Raw genomic sequence first — 19735 nt, 5'->3', positions numbered from 1 at the left:
TCTAAAATATTTATGGTATAGATCAAACTTTTAATAATCCATCTAATTAATATTGTTTCTTCTTTCTGTTTAATTTTTGTGGACTTTTAACTATTTTTAACAATTTTTTACTTTTTTATTTTTTATTTTTTAACATTTTTACATGTGTACATTACTCTGAACTTTCCCAAGGAGTCACCTAGGGCTGCAAGCTCCTAGACAGAGTGATTCTAAAAGCATTGATCAGAAGCAGTGCTGATATAGGGGGAAATATTGATGGAGATACAAAAAGATGAATGAGAAAACTGAAGTAATCCCACCAATCTAAATGGTTAGCTTCCAATGAGGAAGCTATATCCATGAAGGACCATAGAGTTTCTCATTCTGTAGAGAAGGGGTACAATCGATTGAATAAACCCCATATGTGCAAGTTCTCCAAGCTGAATGCTAGACAGCTGCAGGCAACAATAGGATCCATTAGCCCTATAGGATTGTTATTGGTGCATTGTGTTATATTGGTCTTTGGAAGACGCCTGAATCAATCTCTTTCTGGCTGCTAAACATCAAGGAGCTCTCTCACTGTGAAGCTTTACTTGCTTGTAACAGACCAGACCACCTAAATTTGTTGTTAACAAGAAACAGTCCTGTTACATGACTTGAGACCAACCTTTAATTGTAAGTAACAAAGTCTAGGATGTTAAATGGGAAGCCCCATGTCATACAAGTCATGATCTTGATAGGCCCATGATAAGGATATGGGTTAGAAACTTCACATGTCTTTAGGCACATGGCTTCAAGCTCCTAAGTTGGAAAATCAGATGGAATTTGGGGAAGAAGTAATGGTTTGCAAATTGATAACACTAGATGGACAAATTCATTGCCATATAATGAGAATGGGCCAGGTCTTGGTATGTGGTATTGAATTAATCATAGAACTAGATGTTGGAATGTTTCTAAAAGTAATAGGGCCCTTAGATACCAGTGGTAGTGGTTTGATTGTAGATATGAAAGGAAAATATTTGATAATCTGATTGATTGCTCATATGTTTTGTAAAACTTTAATATTGAGGAAGAGGAAGAATGAAGCTCATAAAATGAAGGGAATGGTGGCTGATGATAAAATCCAAAACCACCTACCTCTTATAAAATCTCATTGATATTCAACAAAACGCTGGCTAGTTGTCAATTACATTCTTGAAGCAATTTTTTCATCATATGAATGTCATTCTTTCATGTTTGAATGACTTGAATCTCTGGTTACACACATAGAAACAATTTTTAGAGAAGGATCATTAAGTTCTTCCCAAACTTCTTTTCCTTTGGAAAGGTCATGCACTTCTTCCAATGTTTGAGTTAATGTGTTGGAGAGGCCAAAGCATTGGATCTCTTTGGAAAGAAGAAGCATTGGAATTCTGATTATTATAGTGGAGTTTGGAATTCTGATTATTATAGTGGAGAGAGAGAGAGAGAGAGAGAGAGAGAGAGAGAGAGAGAGAGAGAGAGAGAGAGAGAGAGGATCTTTTGGATCAATCTTATTAAGAAAAGAATGAATCCCTTCTAGTGCTTTTATACAATGTGTATTTTTATTGTATCACCAAACTAACTCTACACTAATGTGTAATTATTTTTGCTCTCTCTCTCTCTCTCTCTCTCTCACTTAGAGTCATTATTTCTTGTTGTAAGAATGTAAAATAATGGCGACTTTGTTGTTTTGTTGGCCTAAATAGGGATGATTTGGTTTTTCTGTCACCAAGTTTCTTCATTGCAACATGTCAAAAAAGGTTATTAGTGGCAACAATTGAAATCTTTTTTGTTGATTTGTAGAATTATTTGTTATCTGAATTCTGAAATCATCTATTTAGTTACCATGTGTAAAAGTTTTAACAATCTTGGAACTCTACTGCAGATTACTTTTTTCTTTTTACTTTTCTTTTTTTTTTTCTCTTATCTGAAAAAATGTTTGATTGTGGTTTGGTTGACCGGATATTTTTGGTATGAATATGCTTGAAAACAGGTTTTAAGCTGGAAGCCTCGTGCATTATATTTTCCTAAATTTGCTACCAAGGAACAGTGCCAGCACGTAATAAAAATTGCACAGTCAAGCCTTGTGCCCTCCTCATTGGCTTTCAGAGAGGGAGAAACCAAAGAAAATACAAAGGGCATAAGAACAAGGTACCTCTTATCCTTTATGTGTGGTCCATGTCCAATTAATAATATGTGCTTTGCTCAAAAATGAAGAAGTGGATTTGAGCGAGATTATTAATGCATAGCATGCATTTTGTAAACAAGCTGCTTGGAGTTCTTGTTGTAGTATGTGTTCTCCAAAGGCCTTGACAGTATGTAAAATTAACAAATAATGATTGAAAATAAATGGAAACATCCGGGAAGACTTACGCGATTATGCCTAGGGTGATCATGTAGGACTTAATACACCCCACACCCGATTTTCTGTTGATGTCGCCCTCTGATCTTATTGGCCAGAAGCTTCCTTTGGCAATACCTCACAAAGCTAGGGTTTTGAAGAGCATAAACAATTAGAGTTGATTGGATGCCCTTTAGAGCAATTAGGGCATGCCTCAAGGCACTTCCCTTTTTCTAGGACTGGGAGTGCCTCACCATTGCTTGTACCTTATGGGGGTGGCGTGCCACCCAGAGAGAGATATGAGAGTGGGGTGTGGAGAAGAGAGAGAGTCAAGAGAGAGAGAGGCTAAGGAATTGTGTATGGAATGAGAGGGGTTTCGCCTCCTTATATGAGCCTCAAGGGCCCCTAGGTATACCTATCCAATTATGACTCTCCATGACCAATCGGATTTTAAGAAATCTGTGAGGTGAGAGAAATAGATTTGAGCCATCTATCTTATGAATCAAGCTCATGATCTAGAACTTCCTTTGTCTCTTATAAAATTATAGGAAGTCAAAAATAACTTTTTTTTTTGTCAAAGAATATTTCAATTAACTAATTCCCACAAAATTAGGATAGAATATGCTTTTAAAAGATTTTCTTTTATTAGTATCCTTTTAAAATCTCTTCTTTTAAATAAGAAAACTTTTTAATAGAAAATAAGAAAACAAAAAAAAAAGGTGGGGCGTGTGCCGCCCCATGTGTGAGGTGTGTGAAGTGCGCCCCATGGCCACCCCCACCCCCCACCCCAAACATACACCAAAAAAAAAAAAGGCTCCACACCCCATCCATGTTGTGTGGCTCACATGTGGGGTTGAATCCAAGGACCCCACATGTGCCCCTTCATAGTATTTGTATATTAGAAAAACCCTTTTCAAGGAATTTTCAGCTAAATTTAATTAAACAAAGTATTTAATATTGGACTGGTACCAGTGGGTCAAGATAAGTGACTGTCAGGGCACTACACGACTTATTAACCGTGATCCTCAAAAATCTTCTCAAACTAACGCAATGAGACCCTTGACCCACAATCTCATGTAGGGGCTCATGGTTGGCTCATCAAAGTTGGTCAATAAATAGTGAAACTACAGTACTGAAATGTGGATTATAGTTCTCCCCTTAAGAGCAAGTCATATGCATATATCATGATAGCATAAGGGGGGCTCTCCTTACACACATGTACACGTATCTGTTTCAAGGTTTCTTCTCGATAATGCGGCTATCATATATATATGTCGTGCAGAAGTTAGTCGAGGATTTATCTATTACAGGATTTATCTATTACTCTCACATGCATACATCCCCACACAGGAGACCACATAACTCTCTTGGCCTACAATCCATCCCTTGGCATTGCTCCAACCTCAACAGGGGATGACCTTTTATAAATCTTATTTGGTAGTGTTATATTTCTTGGGGTAATGGTTTTGGACATGACTAGGGCCATTGACCACCTAACCCCAAATAAGGTTTCTAGCACGTGTTTGTGAAAGTTCAAATTGTGTGGGTGCCCTTTTTGGTTATGCTCTCTCATAACTCAATGTCCAGATTTTCCATGAAGTTTCCCATTTTATGACGATTCAAGAGGGACTAAGATTAGTGTGCCATCAAGCTTGGTGATCCGGTGTGGGGTGTTTAGAAGTTTTTTGGAGGTGATCCCAAGGCAAATTGTAGATTATCCCGGTAATGGCTTTCCATAGTTCCCACGCAAAATTTTTGTCATATTTTTTATTTATTTATGAATGGAAAGAGTCGTTTCATGGCTCATCAAGAGAGGATCCTTTATATATATGTATATATTGCTTTCTTTTATTGGGATTTTGTTGTATGTGGCACTTATAAATAGGCTTATTGGTGTAGGTAATATTTTCTTTTTAATTTATATATAGTACATGATATCGAGTATTTGTAGCTATTAAAGGCCTTATGAGAGCATATAATCAATATTTTGATATAGTGCAACAAAGAACTCCTGTGGGAGTATGGTCCAATAGGATCAAGATTGACAAATGTTGTTTGTCGAGACTCAGACTAGGCTTAATAAACTAGGCCAATTGAGTTACAAAACCCTAAATACCTGGGCATAGAGCACAACCGATGAGGGTTAGCAAGGTTATCCCTTGATGAGATTAGAGTTGCCTAGGGTAGCGAGCCAAGGGACAATGTGACATTTGCGTGTGATTGGTAATCCTATAGCGACGAAGGCTAAAGCCTCATCTTAAACCATCACACGATATGTACATATAATAGCCGTATTAGGAAGCAAATCACTATTGAGGATGATACGTATAAATGTGCAAGAGGTAATCCCCATAGCATCATAGAGTTGTGTATACACAGGTCTATGTGACCTTGGATTTGTCCCTAGAGGGAACCTGTAATCCATTGTCTAGGATTGTGTCCCCTCATCTATTGTCTGACTTTGGTAGCCCAATCATGAACCCTTGTGATGGTTTGTGGGTCATGAGAATTGCTGGGTGAGTTTGAGAAAGTGAGTGTGGATTATAGTCCTCAGTAGAAGATGGAGTGCTTCAGCAAAATTAATATTTCCTTACCATAGATCTAAATTTCATCAAATTTATTTAGAATTAGTTATTTTGATCTTAAATGATTTTTAGATTAATAGATTGAATTTTTAAAAGTCTATAGGTATTTTATTTTCTCAAAATGGATTTATAAATTGTCTAAAACTGAATTTTCAGTATTTTAATATTCAGAGAGAAAAATAAAATAATTAACATTATCAAAAAATCAATTTATGTATTTTATAAAGAGTAAAATATATGGGGGCCCATCATGAGCTATGGGGCCCACCATAAAAGCACATGTGGGAAGTGCGTGGGGCCCACATAAGGGCCCTATGAGAGGCACACCCCACTTAGAGGGCTTCTTTCATTATTTTATGAAGAGGCCATCAAGACACTCATTCAATTGAAGCAAAAAGGAAAGTTTGAAAATTGTAGAGATTTAATTTTCAAAGAAAGCATGTGTAAGAGAGAATATGGAAATAAAAGGAATATGTAATATATTTTTCATATTTTATTTAATTAATGAGATTAGGTTAAGGAAGCTAAGGGTAAGGTTTTGTACCTTCTTTTTAATCACAATGGTTGATCTAAAGATTGTAAAGCTAAGATCTCTTACCCCACAGGTCTCCTATGATCAATGGTTTGGATCTATTCTCCATAAAGATAGTTAATCCTATGAAACCCTAACCCTGGCTTGAGTCTATAAGTACTTCTATGGGGTCTCATATTCTCTACACCTTGAGCTCTCTCTCTCTCTCTCTCTCTCTCTCTCCCCCCTTAGAGAGGCCACATGCCTCTCTCTCTCTCTAGCCTCCTTAAAGATTAGAAGAATATTTCTAAGAGTAAAAGAAGGCCACACCTCAAACCCAAATCGGCCAAGAAAATGGGACTCCCACATTGTAGGCATCGAGACCTGGTTCTGTTCCACCATTGGTTAAATAGCTTAAGGTTTTCCATACTTATACGATCTGAGATAGACCTTGATCTCGAGCGCCATCGGAGGAGACCCGGAGTGAGGTGTATCAAATCCAGTTGAGGTAAGCTTCTGGCAATTTATTTTATGTTAATACAGTTTGTGTATATCAAGTTTATGCAATTTTGTTTGTGTAATAAAAAATTGTTAAGCGAGTGAGAGTTCTTGGATTCTTTGTGATTAAGAAGAAAAATTTTAATCGGTATACACTTGCCCGGGGTACATAGTTCTGCTTTTATTGGTATCAAAGCTGGTTATCTTGTTGCTATTTTTTTGTTTTTGTTGTTCTTGGTGAGTTTTGGATCAAAAACTTGAAAGCCAAAGGTTTTGTGGTCAAGTGGTGGACCTCCGGATTGGCATGTTTCCTGCACCAAGAGGCAATCTGCAGAATGGGGATTTTGTGCTGATTTGAAGCACTGATATGAACTAGAGGATGAGTGGGAGATCATGGGGGAATTGAGAGTCATAAACTTATCATTGAGGAGTGTCAGTTCTAATCTTGCAAAATCCAAGACCTATATACAGTGTTCCGTGAATTTTTCACCAAGTAAACATTTTTATTTTTGAGGAATCTTTGACTATGACGCCTCCAAATTGAGTGCACTTTCAAACAAATGGAGCTGGTCACCTAGGAAACTGAGGATGTGGTGGTGCTTTTTAATAAGTTCAGTAGGTGCCGTTAGTAGCTTCCAAATTCAGAGAAACCCTGGAATGCGAAATGGAGGATGTGGTGGTGCTTCTTTATAAGTCCAGTAGGTGCCATTCGTAGCTTCCAAATTCAGAGAAACCCTGGAATGCGAAATGGGAAATTTGAGCCAAATCATGTTTACAGAAAACAGGGGTTCTTAAAAAGCATGAATATTTTCATGGAGAAAACCCTTGTGGTTTGAAAGATATTATTGTTTCATTGGAGGGTGCTCAAAAGCTGTTTTCTGCAACGAAGGTTGTTTTTGTTATGTGAATGTCATAATTTTATATCCCTTCTTTACAAAATGATTTTGGGCCCATACTGAGTTTGTATATTGCCATTTTGAGTGTATTTTCTAACAAAAATTATTTGAGAGAGAAACTCCATGGTCATTAAGAGAAAAGGTAATTTTATTTAAAAAGGGTCATCCTAAATTTCTACAGTTTGATGTGAGAATATCTCTATTTTTCACGCCTACTTAACAGAGTGATATGAGGCCTGCCGAAAGATATTTGTTGCCATTTTGTGTCTACTTTTAAACAAAAAAGGTCTGAAAGGTAAACTCCATGAGGATAGAGAGAAAAGGTAATTTTACTACCCTAGTGTTCATCCTGGAATTTTGCAATATGACCTATTTTGTGATGTGAGTGTCACTTATTTATTCCCTAAAGAAAAATATTATTTGGGATTCACACCATGATGTTGAATTGTGGTTTTGAGTCTAGTTTTCGGCTTTAAAGGTTTGAGGAAGAAATTTTTTGTGGATTGAGAGAAACAATTATTTTATTGAGGGATGCTCATTCTGATTTCTATTGTATGAACTATATTGTGATGTGAATGCCACTAATCCGTAGGCTCACTAAATGGAGTAGCTTGGGGATGGCACTGAGTATTGTTTTGTAATTTTGTGTCGATTTTCATACTCAAAAAGTTTCAAAGATAAACTCTTTGTGAATTGAGAGATATCATAATTTTATCATGGGATGCTGATCTTATATTTTGCAGTAAATAGAAAAATGTGACATGTTAAGGCACATTTTTTATTTGGAAGCCTTTTCACACTCATTCAAAGTTTTATAGTGTGTCATGAGTATGATTTATAACTGCAAAACTTCAAAGATAGGTAATGCAATATTGGAGAGATATGACACTTTATGTGAAGAGTACTCAATCTGGTAATTGTAAAAAATAGAAGAAACACAGTACATGTAAAAGCATATTGGCTTCTATTTGTTTTGGCAATGAAGGGATTTGTAGAGACACATGTGGGAGCATAAAAACTCTAATGATCAGTAGGAAAATCAAAATTGTGATCTTTGGAATGATGGGAGGGGGAAGAATATTTCTTCATGGTATGACAAAGGGAGAATCCAAGGGCCGGAGAGATGGGCACTTTGTTGACATATAAAAATGATGACCAAGTGATTCTCCATCAGTTGTGTGCTCTTCCAAGTCTATAAAAGTTCCTCAGCAAGAAAAGGCAAGGATCAATAAGCGCCTTGGTATCATGTTACATAATTTTGAGGTATGAAATCTATCCTACATCACCTGGTTAGGTCATATAGGGAAAGATGATTCAATAACTTATTTTGTATACCTCTCCTTTATACTTCTTTGATTATATCTTATATCTTGGCTTTTTATTCATATGTGAGGAGAGGAAGGACATTAGTTTGTAGGTGCTAAGAAGTTTGAAAGAGCCAGTTTTAAATACCCTATATATATGTGCCTCCTTGAGCTTGTGTGAACTATTTAAGGTAGTAAAACGCATGGAAATGTAGTTTTGGTGTTTTTGATCTAGGTCTATGGACCTAAGTACCAAACATGAAAGATGGGTATGGCTCATTCAAATATGTAGCACAAAGGGAGTGTTGCACCCATTTTGTATGTTCCAATGGAACCCGATCTTGGTGACCATCCTCTCAATAATGTCCGGTGATATGGTGTGTTGCATGTGATGAGGATCTCATATTAAAGTCTCCAAACTTGCCAAGAAAATGTGTGTTTTGGATATTTTCAGATTTTGATAACGACCCTTTAGTCATGTTTTTGTTTTTTTAATAAAATCAAAGATGGATTTGATGATTTGGTTTGTGGCTATAACATGACTTGGTAAATAATTAAAGGTAAATGTGGTGAAATGTGTTTCAAAGACTAAGCATGTTATTTTGAAAATTGGAATGGGTCATTTATATTGAAAAACCTAGGTCTATGGATATGGTTTTGAGAAAACTCCATAGTCTTGCGAGGTCCACCAAGTCTTTATGGAAAATCATTTTAAACCGCCATGCTATTTTCCAACTATTGCTGTGAAAATATACCAGGTCAAGAACTTTGATAAAACGAAAAATCATTGAGTCTTGAAACTTTTTTATAAACATTGAATTTTTAGAAGTCTCTGGATATTTTATTTTCTCAAAATGGATTTATAAATTGTCTAAACTGAAATTTCAGTATTTTAATATTCAGAGAGGAAAATAAAATACTTAACATGTTCTAAAGGGTGTGGCTTCTATAAGGTTGCAACCTTAAACAATCCAATTAATGCGCACCTCCGAATTTTACCATAACATGTAATTTTGGCGTAAAAAATTCTTAGGATTATTTGAAAATCTATTTTCATATCTAATTATAGAATTTTAAACTCAAAAAATGGTTAAAATCAACTAGATCTATAAACATGAAAATCTTGAAACTGGACAGTCTAGATAATGTATTGCAAGATGCAGTATTTATGGGGCTCAAAATCTTTTTTTTATTCATATTCATCCATCTTGATGTCAAGATGATCAATTAGAGGGTTTTTCAACATTAAAACAACCTTTTCCGATGCAGTTTCGAGGTGCATCTTGAATTCTACCATTTAAGGTTGCAACCTTATATAAACTTTTTTCTTTTCTAAAAATCATTTTATGCATTTTATAAATCGTAAAATATATGGGGGTCCATTATGGGCTATGGGGCCTACTATAAAAGTACATGTGGGAAGTGCGTAGGGCCCACAATAGGGCTCCATGAGAGGTGTGCCCCACTTTGAGGGCTTCTTTCCTTATTTTATGAAGAGGCCATCAAGGCACTCAATCAATTGAAGCAAAAAGGAAAGTTCTGAAAATTCTGGAGATTTGATTTTCAAAGAAAGCATGTGTAAAAGAGAATATGGAAATCAAAAGAATATATAATATATTTTTTATGTTTTATTTAATTGATGGGATTTGGTTAAGGAAGCTGAAGGATAAGGTTCTAACACCTTCCTTTTAATCATGATGGTTGATCTAAAAATTGTAAGGCTAAGATCGCTCACCCCATAAGTCTCCTATGATCAATGGTCTGGATCTATTATCCATAAAGATGGCTAATACTAAGAAACCTTTACCCCTAGTTGAGTCTATAAATAGCCTCTATGGGGTCTCATATTCTGTACATCTTGAGCTCTTTCTCACTTTCTTCCCTAAAGAGGCCACACACCTTTCTCTCTCTTTCTTCCCTCAAGAGGCCACACGCCTTTCTCTCTCTTTCTTCCCTAAAGAGGCCACATGCCTCGCTCTCTGATCTAATCTCTCTCTCTCTCTTTCTCTCTAGCCTCTTTAAAGATTAGAAAAATATTTCTTAGATTAAAAAAGGACCACGCCCCAAACCCAAATAGCCAAAGAAAGGGGCACGCTCCGCATTGTAGCCATTGAGGCCTAGTTCTGTTCTACCTTTGCTCTCTGCATTAAAGGGTTGAATAGCCTAAGGTTTCTCATACTTATAAGATCTGAGATAGACTTTGATCCCATGTGCCATTGGAGGAGGACACCTGGAGTAGGGGGTATCAAGTCCAGTTGAGGTACTCTTCTGGCAATTTATTTTCTGTTTATGCAGTTTGTGTTTCATGCTCCTGAGATCAAGTTTATGCAATGCAACTTTGTTTGTGTAGTAAAAAGTTGTTAAAGTGGCAGCAAGTGAGAGTCCTTGGGATTCTTTGTCTTTTTATTGTTTCTCATAATGTATTTGGACAATTGTAAGTGATCCAGGTAGTAAAAATAAAGAAAAGAAGAAAAATTTAATCGATATACACTTGCCCGGTTTACGTGTCCTATTTTCACAGGATCTATACAGTCACCTCTTTGTTCCCTATCCACTTACGATTGCTCACTTTTCTTCAATGATAAAATCCGTATTTACCAAATTGTATCAATAAGTGGTTCAATTTTTTGAGTCACTGTAATCTGGACTTTGGAGTTTCAATGGACTGAATCGCTTAGGCAAATGTAGCTTGTCCATAGCAAACCTTCCCCTGGCTTCTGATCTTTATTGTGGATACTGATAAAGCGATGTTGGGCGACCTTCTTTGGTGTACATATTTGATGTAACTAAAGCTGTTTAATTTCATTGAACCATGCCTACACTAGTTTTAGACAAGTTGGTTAAAATTTAGGAGGCCTCCTCTAAGACCTTACTAGTGGTTGACCTTCTAGGTTCTCTAACCAAAACAATTTTTGGGGAACGCGGTCGATGGTTGATGGATGCTGTCCAGCAGGGTAGGAGGAAATGGAGAAAGGTTTGCCATTCCTGCAATGGTTGTTCTAATGGCTATGTTTGGATGCTAGTTGACATTTCTCATTATATCCCATCATGGGCTTCTGGCTGTTCATTTTTGTTGAGTATGCTTTACACTGACCATCATAATATTTACTGAGGATATCTCTTAGCTGTCTTCTGAAATAGGGATTTTCTGAATACTTGGATGCAAAGCACATATCCATCCAGAAGGATCTGATTGCTAGTCTGTGCATTTTTATGACAGTTCAGGCACATTTGTGAGTGCGTCCGAAGATAAATCAGGAATACTTGACCTTATTGAGGAAAAGATTGCGAAGGTTACAATGCTCCCAAGGACACATGGAGAGGTATTATCCTTACTATTCCCACATAACTATAATGATGTTGTGTTCATTCCTTTTGATTGTTATGGCTCGACTATATTTTCAGAGTATTATATTTTCAGCTAACTATATTTTCAGAATATAGCATTCCAAAAGAAATCGTTGGGCTTCTATTGTGTGCTTCTAGTGTGTGTATTGAAGAACGCCCTCTTTGTCATTCACACTTGAGAAATATTATTCTTGACTATATTCTGATTAAACAAGAAGCATGATATGAGCTGCCATTTATTGGTACTTAGCAGAGAGTTATGTTTTCACTTGGAGGACTTTCATGACTTTTAACTTTGAAATGTTTGCATTCTTTTCCTTCAACTTGTGCACATATTCTAATGTTCTGTTTTATGATTCTCATCAATGTAGAGTCTTTTATAAACCTATATATCTGAAGCTCTATGAGCAGCTTGAATGAAGTTCAGGTTGTGGTTAAGAGACAATCAGTGTATGGCTATGGAAGGAGCGGCTGCCCGTGATGCGGAGCCTTAAAAGCCCTGCCAAATTATGCATCTAGACAGTTTCTAACGGCCCCGCCAAATTATACATACAATAAGACCATATACAGTTTGGCTTTGAGAAACTAATTTCTAATGGAGGCAAGCGCCTTTGTAAAAATGTCTGTTGTTAGGTGCTCATTGCATGAAACACGCTTCGAGTTTTAGTCTTTGGTTTTCTTTTGAATAAAATGTTGACCTATGGCTATATATTTAGTTTTGCTGTGCTGAATAGGGTTCAACTATATGTAGATAGCAAGGTTTTAAAAACTGGTCCGCCTAGTGCCCAGGCCGCCCCCTAGTGCCCAGGCAGCCAAGGCCACTTAACGTAGGCTGAGGCACGCTACCCTGGGCAGAAGTTCTTGGGCGTCCGCTCAGGATCTGCCATGAGAAATGGTAGATAAGCCCCCTTTTGGGGGTCATTTTGACCCATAGAAATGGGAGGAAAGGGGAGGGGGTGTTCTAACACCTTCAAAGTGAGAAATGCTCTTTCAAACCTAAACAATTCGAAAATCCATTGATTTTGTGAATTTTTCGGGCCAAGAATGTTTTGGAAAGCTTGTAAAATCTGCCCAAACCTTACCATATCTTTTCGGAAACATTTTAAGGGTCCAAGTTAGGTTAATAGAAGGCTTTTGGGGTGATTTTGAGCTTGGAATACACCCAAAACATATGTGGACAAGAGATCAAGCAAAATGTTGGTGTGTTTGAGATTTCTTTCCTAGATTCGAAATGTCTTCTTCAATGTGTACAAGAAGTGGGGATTTGGGATGAAAATATTGTATGAACCTAGATAAAAATGATAAAAATAAAATAATGTGCAATTTTTGTGGTCACAAATGCCAGGATGAATAGGCCCAAAAAACATCTTGTTGGCATTAGGGGGGATGTTGCTCCATGTAAAAACGTTCCTGGGCTTGTGAAGAAAGATATTTTTGAATTTGTAGAAACCTAAGAAAATGAAAAAAACAATGTAGGAGAAGGATATAGCAAATTTGATGGTGGGTTAATACTTTTTGTGATGATGGTGAGGAGATTGATAAAGGGGATGATGAGGTAAGCCAGGTAGCATTATCTCAAAGTTTTACGAGGGCTTTCGAGTCTAAGAGCCCTTGTATGGCTAATAGAGATTAGAGTAGAAAGCAATGGCAAAACCCTAGAAATTGGATAGTTAGGTTAGTGAGAGAGAGAAGAGACGAACCAGAGAGGGAAATAAGAGAGGGTGAAAATGGAGAGAGAGAGAGAGAGAGAGAGAGAGAGAGAGAGGTAATAGAGAGAGATTCATGAGAGGGAGGTCCTTGAGAGGCAGCATGAAAAACCTTCTAAGTTGTGTGACAAACTTTCTGGCCCGATGATTGAGAAAACACAAATGAAATAAATAGACGTAGATAGCTCTTTTAATTTGGTTTGTGGTTGAAATGGAAAGAGAGAGAGAGAGAGAGAGAGAGAGAGAGAGAGAGAGAGAGAGAGAGGTATCAGCATAATAGAGAAAGATTCATGAGAGGGAGGTCCTTGAGAGGCAGCTTGAAAAACCTTCTTAAGTTGTGTGACAAACTTTCTGGCCCTATGATTGAGAAAACGCAAATGAAATAAACAGAGGTAGATAGCTCTTTTAATTTGGTTTATGGTTGAAAATGGAACGAGTGAAAATGGAACGAGAGAGAGAGAGAGAGAGAGAGAGAGAGAGAGAGAGAGAGAGAGAGAGAGAGAGAGAGAGAGAGAGAGGGATCAGCATAATAGAGAGAGATTCATGAGAGGCAGGTCCTTGAGAGGCAGCTTGAAGAACCTTCTAAGTTGTGTGAGAAACTTTCATGAGAAACTTTCTGGCCCGATGAGTGAGAAAACACAAATGAAATAAACAGAGGTAGTAGCTCTTTTAATTTCGTTCATGGTTTGGGGCCTTTTTTGTGAATGCAGATTGATCTGAACCGTGCATCCACACAAAACCTATTAGTAACAAATTTTGTTTTTGTTTTTGCTAACTGCTCAGTTTGTGGTGGCATCCAAACATGTCCTAAGAGACAAGACAAGAAGTGTGTGTTAGTAAGGATGTGATGTCCAATCCCTATGTCACTTAGGGTTGGACGTCCAGCTCAATTATGTGAGGTGTTACAAGCGAATTAGTGTTGGTTAGATTACAAGACTACCCTTGTATATAATAAATATCATGAAGACTGCTCTCCAACATAATGAAGATTACGAAAATTACATCCTTGTCCTCAAACAGTTATCCCTAGCATAGCTGGGCCTTCGATGTACCTTGTCCTTACTCCATTGGCATTTTTTGGACAAGGACACTCTCTATCATTCCAATGTATCCAATATCCAGTTTTAAACAAACCAATTTTCTTTCACATGGTCTTAATCACCTCAATCCATGATTCAATTATTAATACATATATCTTCCAGTTGCACAACCCTATCTTGCTGATCCCATGTAGAATTCTAGAAACATATGGTTCCTTCAAGTTTATAATGCCAATTCAGTTTGGAGACTGTTTGGGCTGGGGACCACAGCTCCTCTGATTCCTTAGTTCTTCACATGGGTTTTGAAACCAAAGCTCATACTTGGAAGTTTCTTAGGAATTTCTGGTTAGTTTATGTGGAGATGAATTCAGTGAAGAAAGGCAGTAAAATAGGTCGTAGTAAAGGTCAACAAGCGCAACAGGAAAGCTATGTTGGCATCAGAGAAAATATTTCTACCAAAAAAACTATACGTGGATAGAAACCTGCTTTGTCAAGATGATAAAGAGCTCCATTGCTGCGCAATGATCAGTTGGTTGTCTTGTCAGAGCTGTGTATGCTGTAATTCTAGAGAATGTGATGTTGACTTTGCATATTTTTTGATGTAATAAGTCCTTCATTTCTGTTTGTTTTATCTCTGACTTTGTTGCTTTACATAGATTTGTTAGTAACTGAATATATCATCTGTTGGTCCAGTTAAGAGTTTCTTTTCTTGCATATAAACTGTTTGTTTTATTTTTTTCTCATCATCATCATCAGAGCCTTTTCCCAACTAATTGAGGTCAGCTACATGAACCCTCATCCACCATTCTGCTCGATCAAGGGCCATAAGTCCGCATCTCTTTTTTATTATTTGTTTCTAGCTTTATATAATTACTATTATTTTTTTATGGCCCCATTACTATGTTGTATTATTTGTTTTGGATCGTGTTCTACGAAGTAACTTGCACATATTGACATATGAAGGGGATGTCTCTTTTGCAGGCATTCAATATCCTGCGCTATGAAATTGGACAGAGGTATCATTCACATTTTGATGCGTTCAATCCAGCTGAATATGGTCCACAAAAGAGCCAAAGGGTACATACTGAAAAATGGTTTGATTCTCAATTTTATCACATTTATTCATTAGCATTTTCGAATATATTCCTGCGACATGGTTGTCATTTACTTGGTCCATGCACCACGTAAATAAACTGTCCATTCATACTCGAGCGCTAGTACAATGTTAGCATATTTGGAGAACATACAACTGTCATTGCGTACTGTATGCTCTGCTTTTTTCTATTTTCTCTTGACTCAACCTACTTTGTTTGTTGCTGAATTCTTCCATAGTGAACGCTGCTCGAGTTAAACTCGGTTAAAATATTGATGCATATCTTTCATCTCTACTTAATGGGGCTATTGTGATGACAATTCAGATAACCATCATGCTATTGATTAAGAAATTTTGTGATTGTGGTACATTCTAGCTTTTTTCTTTTCTTTTGTTCGTGGGTTTGTTGTTATTTTTATCTACTGAAATGAAATGGTAAGTTAAATAAATCAAAGAAAAGAAGATCCACATTTGCAATTATGAAGTTAAATTTCTTGAGCGTGGAGAGTAGTTCAAAGCCTAATTCTTCTAGAGTGAGCTTTTTGTGACCCAGTGTGTCTGGGCTTGTTCTATATGGTTTTTCCTTTTTCTTATGTAAGGGTTTTCGTCTTTGACCTAGCCCATTTTTTGTAAAAACTACCATCATTAGTTAGTCTATTTTTTTGGGAAGAGGCCTGCCCTGTGGGTTTTCTCTTTCCACTATGTACTTACTCTTTATACATAAGACAGTTAACAATTTAAAAGAAAAACTTATAACTGGGGTAATACTTAAGCTACACCTTGTAACTTGGTCTTTCACAGTGTTAGAGAGGTTGTGGGCTGGTTGATCCTGCATGATGGATGTATCATTAAGCTGTTAAGATACCTAATTATTATTGTCTTTGCAGAATAAAATAATTTGGCCCAATGTTTTCTAACTCAATGCAGGCCAAGTAATTGGCCTGGCCCCGAGACGAGTAGTACACCTCAAAAAAGCTAAAAAAGGAAAATAAACAAAAGTAAAAACAAAGAAGAAAAAGCACTATGTGCCTGGTAGAAAGTGAGGCCATTGAGTACATGACCAGAGGAGAGATAGGTTGGGGCCAAAATTTGGCAACGACTCTCTTTCCCTTGGGTTTTGAAGAGGTGGCTCTTTCAAGGTGAAGGGAGCTGTTGAGGCCTCGAAAGAGAAAAGCTACAGGCGACAGCAGAAGCTTTGGATGTGCAGGTGAGCATGAGCATGACAGTGAAGATGAGGGCCGGAAAGGCCTTAAGTGGGCAAGTGAAACTATGAGTTGCAGAGGAGAGCAGCGGACTGGTCATTGGGGTCCGGATCTACCACAAGTTTTGAGATAGAGAGAGAAGTAGAACAAATGGGTCCTGTTATGGACTGAAGAGACTAGCATGAGCCAGAAAATGGGAGGGAGCGATCGATGCAGGGAGAGAAGGGAGCGCCCCAGAATTTGATGAGAGAGAGGAGTTGAAAGGCTTGTGCTAGGTGGGTGTGTGTGTGTGTGTGTGTGAGAGAGAGAGAGAGAGAGAGAGAGAGAGAGAGAGGAATTGAAAAGATTTTGCTAGGATCTCTTTATATTTCCTTGTTTTGAGAGAGAGAGAGAGAGAGGGGTCGTGCCCTGTTCTTAGAGAGGGAGAAAGGCGGTGCTCTTTCTCTAACTCAGGTGAGTACTGTACAGACTTACCCAAGTACTGTGGAACTCGGGTGAGTCCACACAGTACTCATCTGAGCACTTTACCCTCTATGATCTCTAGGGAGGGGTATCATGTTACATGTAACTCAGCTGAGTCCAAGTCGGCTTGGCTGAGTCTTTGAACACTGATTTGGCCTTTTCATAAAAAGTAATTTGGAAACTTTAGGTTATACAAAAATGGAGGAACAGTAATCACATTTATTTGTTCTTCTGCGCTAACCTTGGGTGAATATTCGTGATCACTAGGTTTGTTGGATATGTTCTATATAGTAAGAAAGAAAAACCTGCAGAGTTGATAGATTTTGGGATTTTTACATTCTTCTCCGCAATACTTTTATATATTATTGGTAAAAAAAAAAAGGGCGAAGAAAAGCATAACTTAGGTCACATTTCGATGGCAGAACAACTCCAAGAAGTTAACAAGATATTTAAAACAATGTATTCCTTTTTAGAGCTCTGGGTGTGGCAGCGTTTCCATAATACACATTGTTAAGAAATTCCATCACCCATTAATGGTCAATTGGACCAAGCTGGGCCATTTTTCACTCATAAATGAATGGAGGAAAAAATTGGTCTTCTTCCCAAAATGTTCTCCTTACGAAAGGGCCCTTTTTAATGTATTAATGTTGTTTCTTGTACCATATGAAGAATAGAAGGCTGTGTTATATGATTCTTCCTTTCTCTCTGCATTTGAAAGATAATACTCAGTGTGTTCATGGCAATGTGCAGTTTGGAACCTAGATGCACCTCATTGAAACTAGAAAGAGCTGACTGTCTCCTTTGTAAAGATAAAAGTCAAAATTGTATAAATAACTTTGAATAGATTTATGTAAGATGCATATCTCAGCATAATCTATTGAAAGCTCAACCTCCTGGGAGTTGTCTTGTTACTAGTATTTGATAGCACCTGCAAATTACATATCTTGTTTTACATCTCATATGTTAAATTGACATCTGTCAAACTAATATCATGGTTACTCCCTATTGTGTAGGTAGCTTCATTTTTATTGTATCTATCTGATGTTGAAGGAGGAGGAGAGACTATGTTCCCCTTCGAGGTAATGCAGCTGATTTTGTATTCTTAGTGTTTGAGTTGTTCCATTCCTTCCTTTCTGTTATATATTATTCACTTCTCTTATTCTTTATCATGTTGAGCTTCTCGTATTTATTGCACATAATCTCTTTTTGATAATGTAGAATGGTCTAAACGTTCATTCTGAATATGATTATAAGAAGTGTGTCGGATTGAAAGTGAAGCCCCAGCTAGGGGATGGTCTTCTTTTCTATTCAGTCTATCCCAATGGTACTATTGATCAGGTAAGTTTATTTCGCTTTTGTCTTTCCGTATTAGATGAGCAATTTTATGTTACCAACTGCATTTTTACTTATTGATGTGCACGAACAATTTATTTACTAAGATAAGCGTTAACTCTGAAGTTTTGATTTAGATGCAATGGAGCTGCAAAAACAATATCTGCTTAAGCCAAAGACCAGATGTTCTTAAGATATCTATAGTAACCAATTAGCTGATTGGTTTTCCATTTATGTGGTCAGATATCTGATATTTTGTCCCTGCAATTATGAAATGGTTTGTAAAACGTATGACCATGATTTCTCAATGTTTATTTGCTGAAGTTCTCATGTTATAACTTACTACAGAACGGCAATAATATAAATCAATTATCTTCTAATAGAATACAGAGCAGACTTATGGTAATGTTCTTTTACTTTTTATTTTTTTCGTTTTTGGGGTGGGGTAGTAGTTCAGCATGGTAGGGGTCCCCTACTTGTAGTAGGAACGGAACTAAAAGCGTCATTTTGAGCATGCGGACCACCTAGCATTGAGAATACTATTTGCAAGATACAAATGCTATGAATATTGCATTTTATGGGATGTTAATGGTGATAAAATGAGATTGTAGAATGTCAAGCTCAACTAAGTCAAATATCAGAATAAATAGGGTGCTTACCTCTATGCTAGGTGATAGTCCAATGATCCAAGGCCTTAATGTCAAAACACTTCGATCCGGTGCCATATTAGACCACATGAATACTCTGGATATTGATGCTTGAAGGTAAAATGTCATCTCCATAGACTAAGAGATTAATTTGTTTCTAACAATAACAGAGAATGGAAAAAAGAATGGATTTTCTTCTTTTCTCATAAACATAGAAGTCCACATGTCTTTTGTTCAGAAAAAATGTCAACTATGCAATGGAAGATAAGCCACTAACTAATCTTAGTTTACAGGACCCTAAAATACGTTTGGAGAATACTTAAATTCATATAAGATTAAATATCTACAGCTTCAGCAAGTAATCATCCACAAAGCTAAATTAACAAACTTGTGTAAATTTTGAAGTAACTAAAGAGTGTTCATAGCTAGTTCTAGGGTTTGAAGTTCCTATGGTACGAATTTTCGGGTTTGGACTTTAGAGAAGACATTTGAATTAAGGGTTTGTTGCAAATTTATTTGTCAATTCTGAGGACCTATGGGTTATTTTTGTAGGGTTTTGGTGGATTCTTTGATTGGGGGTATACTCTTTTTTGGAGGGTTATAATAAAGCAAAAACTACAAAGAAGATAGAAAATAGGAAAAATAAGGGAGAAAAGAAAATTAAGAAAGGAGTTGAATGCTAAAGAATTCAAGAAAAATGGAAGAAGGAAAAGATAGGAAATGACAAATGAAGATAGGGGACGAATGGAAAAAAGGAAAAAGAAAGAGAT

General features: G+C 36.9%; 1 protein-coding gene across 3 annotated transcripts in view; it reads left to right on the top strand.

Annotated features, from left to right (window-relative positions):
• Window positions 1–19735, top strand: part of LOC18431809 (putative prolyl 4-hydroxylase 9) — a 45136-nt gene that overhangs the window by 1928 nt on the left and 23473 nt on the right. Inside the window, exons 2-7 of one of the 3 annotated variants that reach the window (XM_088852884.1) lie at window positions 1994–2151; window positions 11356–11458; window positions 15211–15306; window positions 18000–18065; window positions 18205–18324; window positions 18456–18700. In XM_088852884.1, coding sequence (XP_088709010.1) covers window positions 1994–2151; window positions 11356–11458; window positions 15211–15306; window positions 18000–18065; window positions 18205–18324; window positions 18456–18533 — 621 coding nt within the window. In that variant the 3' untranslated portion in view covers window positions 18534–18700. Of the gene's footprint in view, window positions 1–1993; window positions 2152–11355; window positions 11459–15210; window positions 15324–17999; window positions 18066–18204; window positions 18325–18455; window positions 18701–19735 lie in introns of those variants that run through there. The other 2 variants (XR_016045325.1, XM_011624137.3) reach the window with 2 other exon arrangements.

The sequence above is a fragment of the Amborella trichopoda genome, chromosome 12, assembly GCF_054954075.1.
Source record: "Amborella trichopoda isolate Santa Cruz 75 chromosome 12, AtrichopodaSantaCruz75HAP2 v2.0, whole genome shotgun sequence".
Taxonomy (NCBI): Eukaryota; Viridiplantae; Streptophyta; class Magnoliopsida; order Amborellales; family Amborellaceae; genus Amborella; species Amborella trichopoda.
Note: the sequence above shows the minus strand (reverse complement) of the source record. Positions and strands in the feature narration are given on the sequence as shown.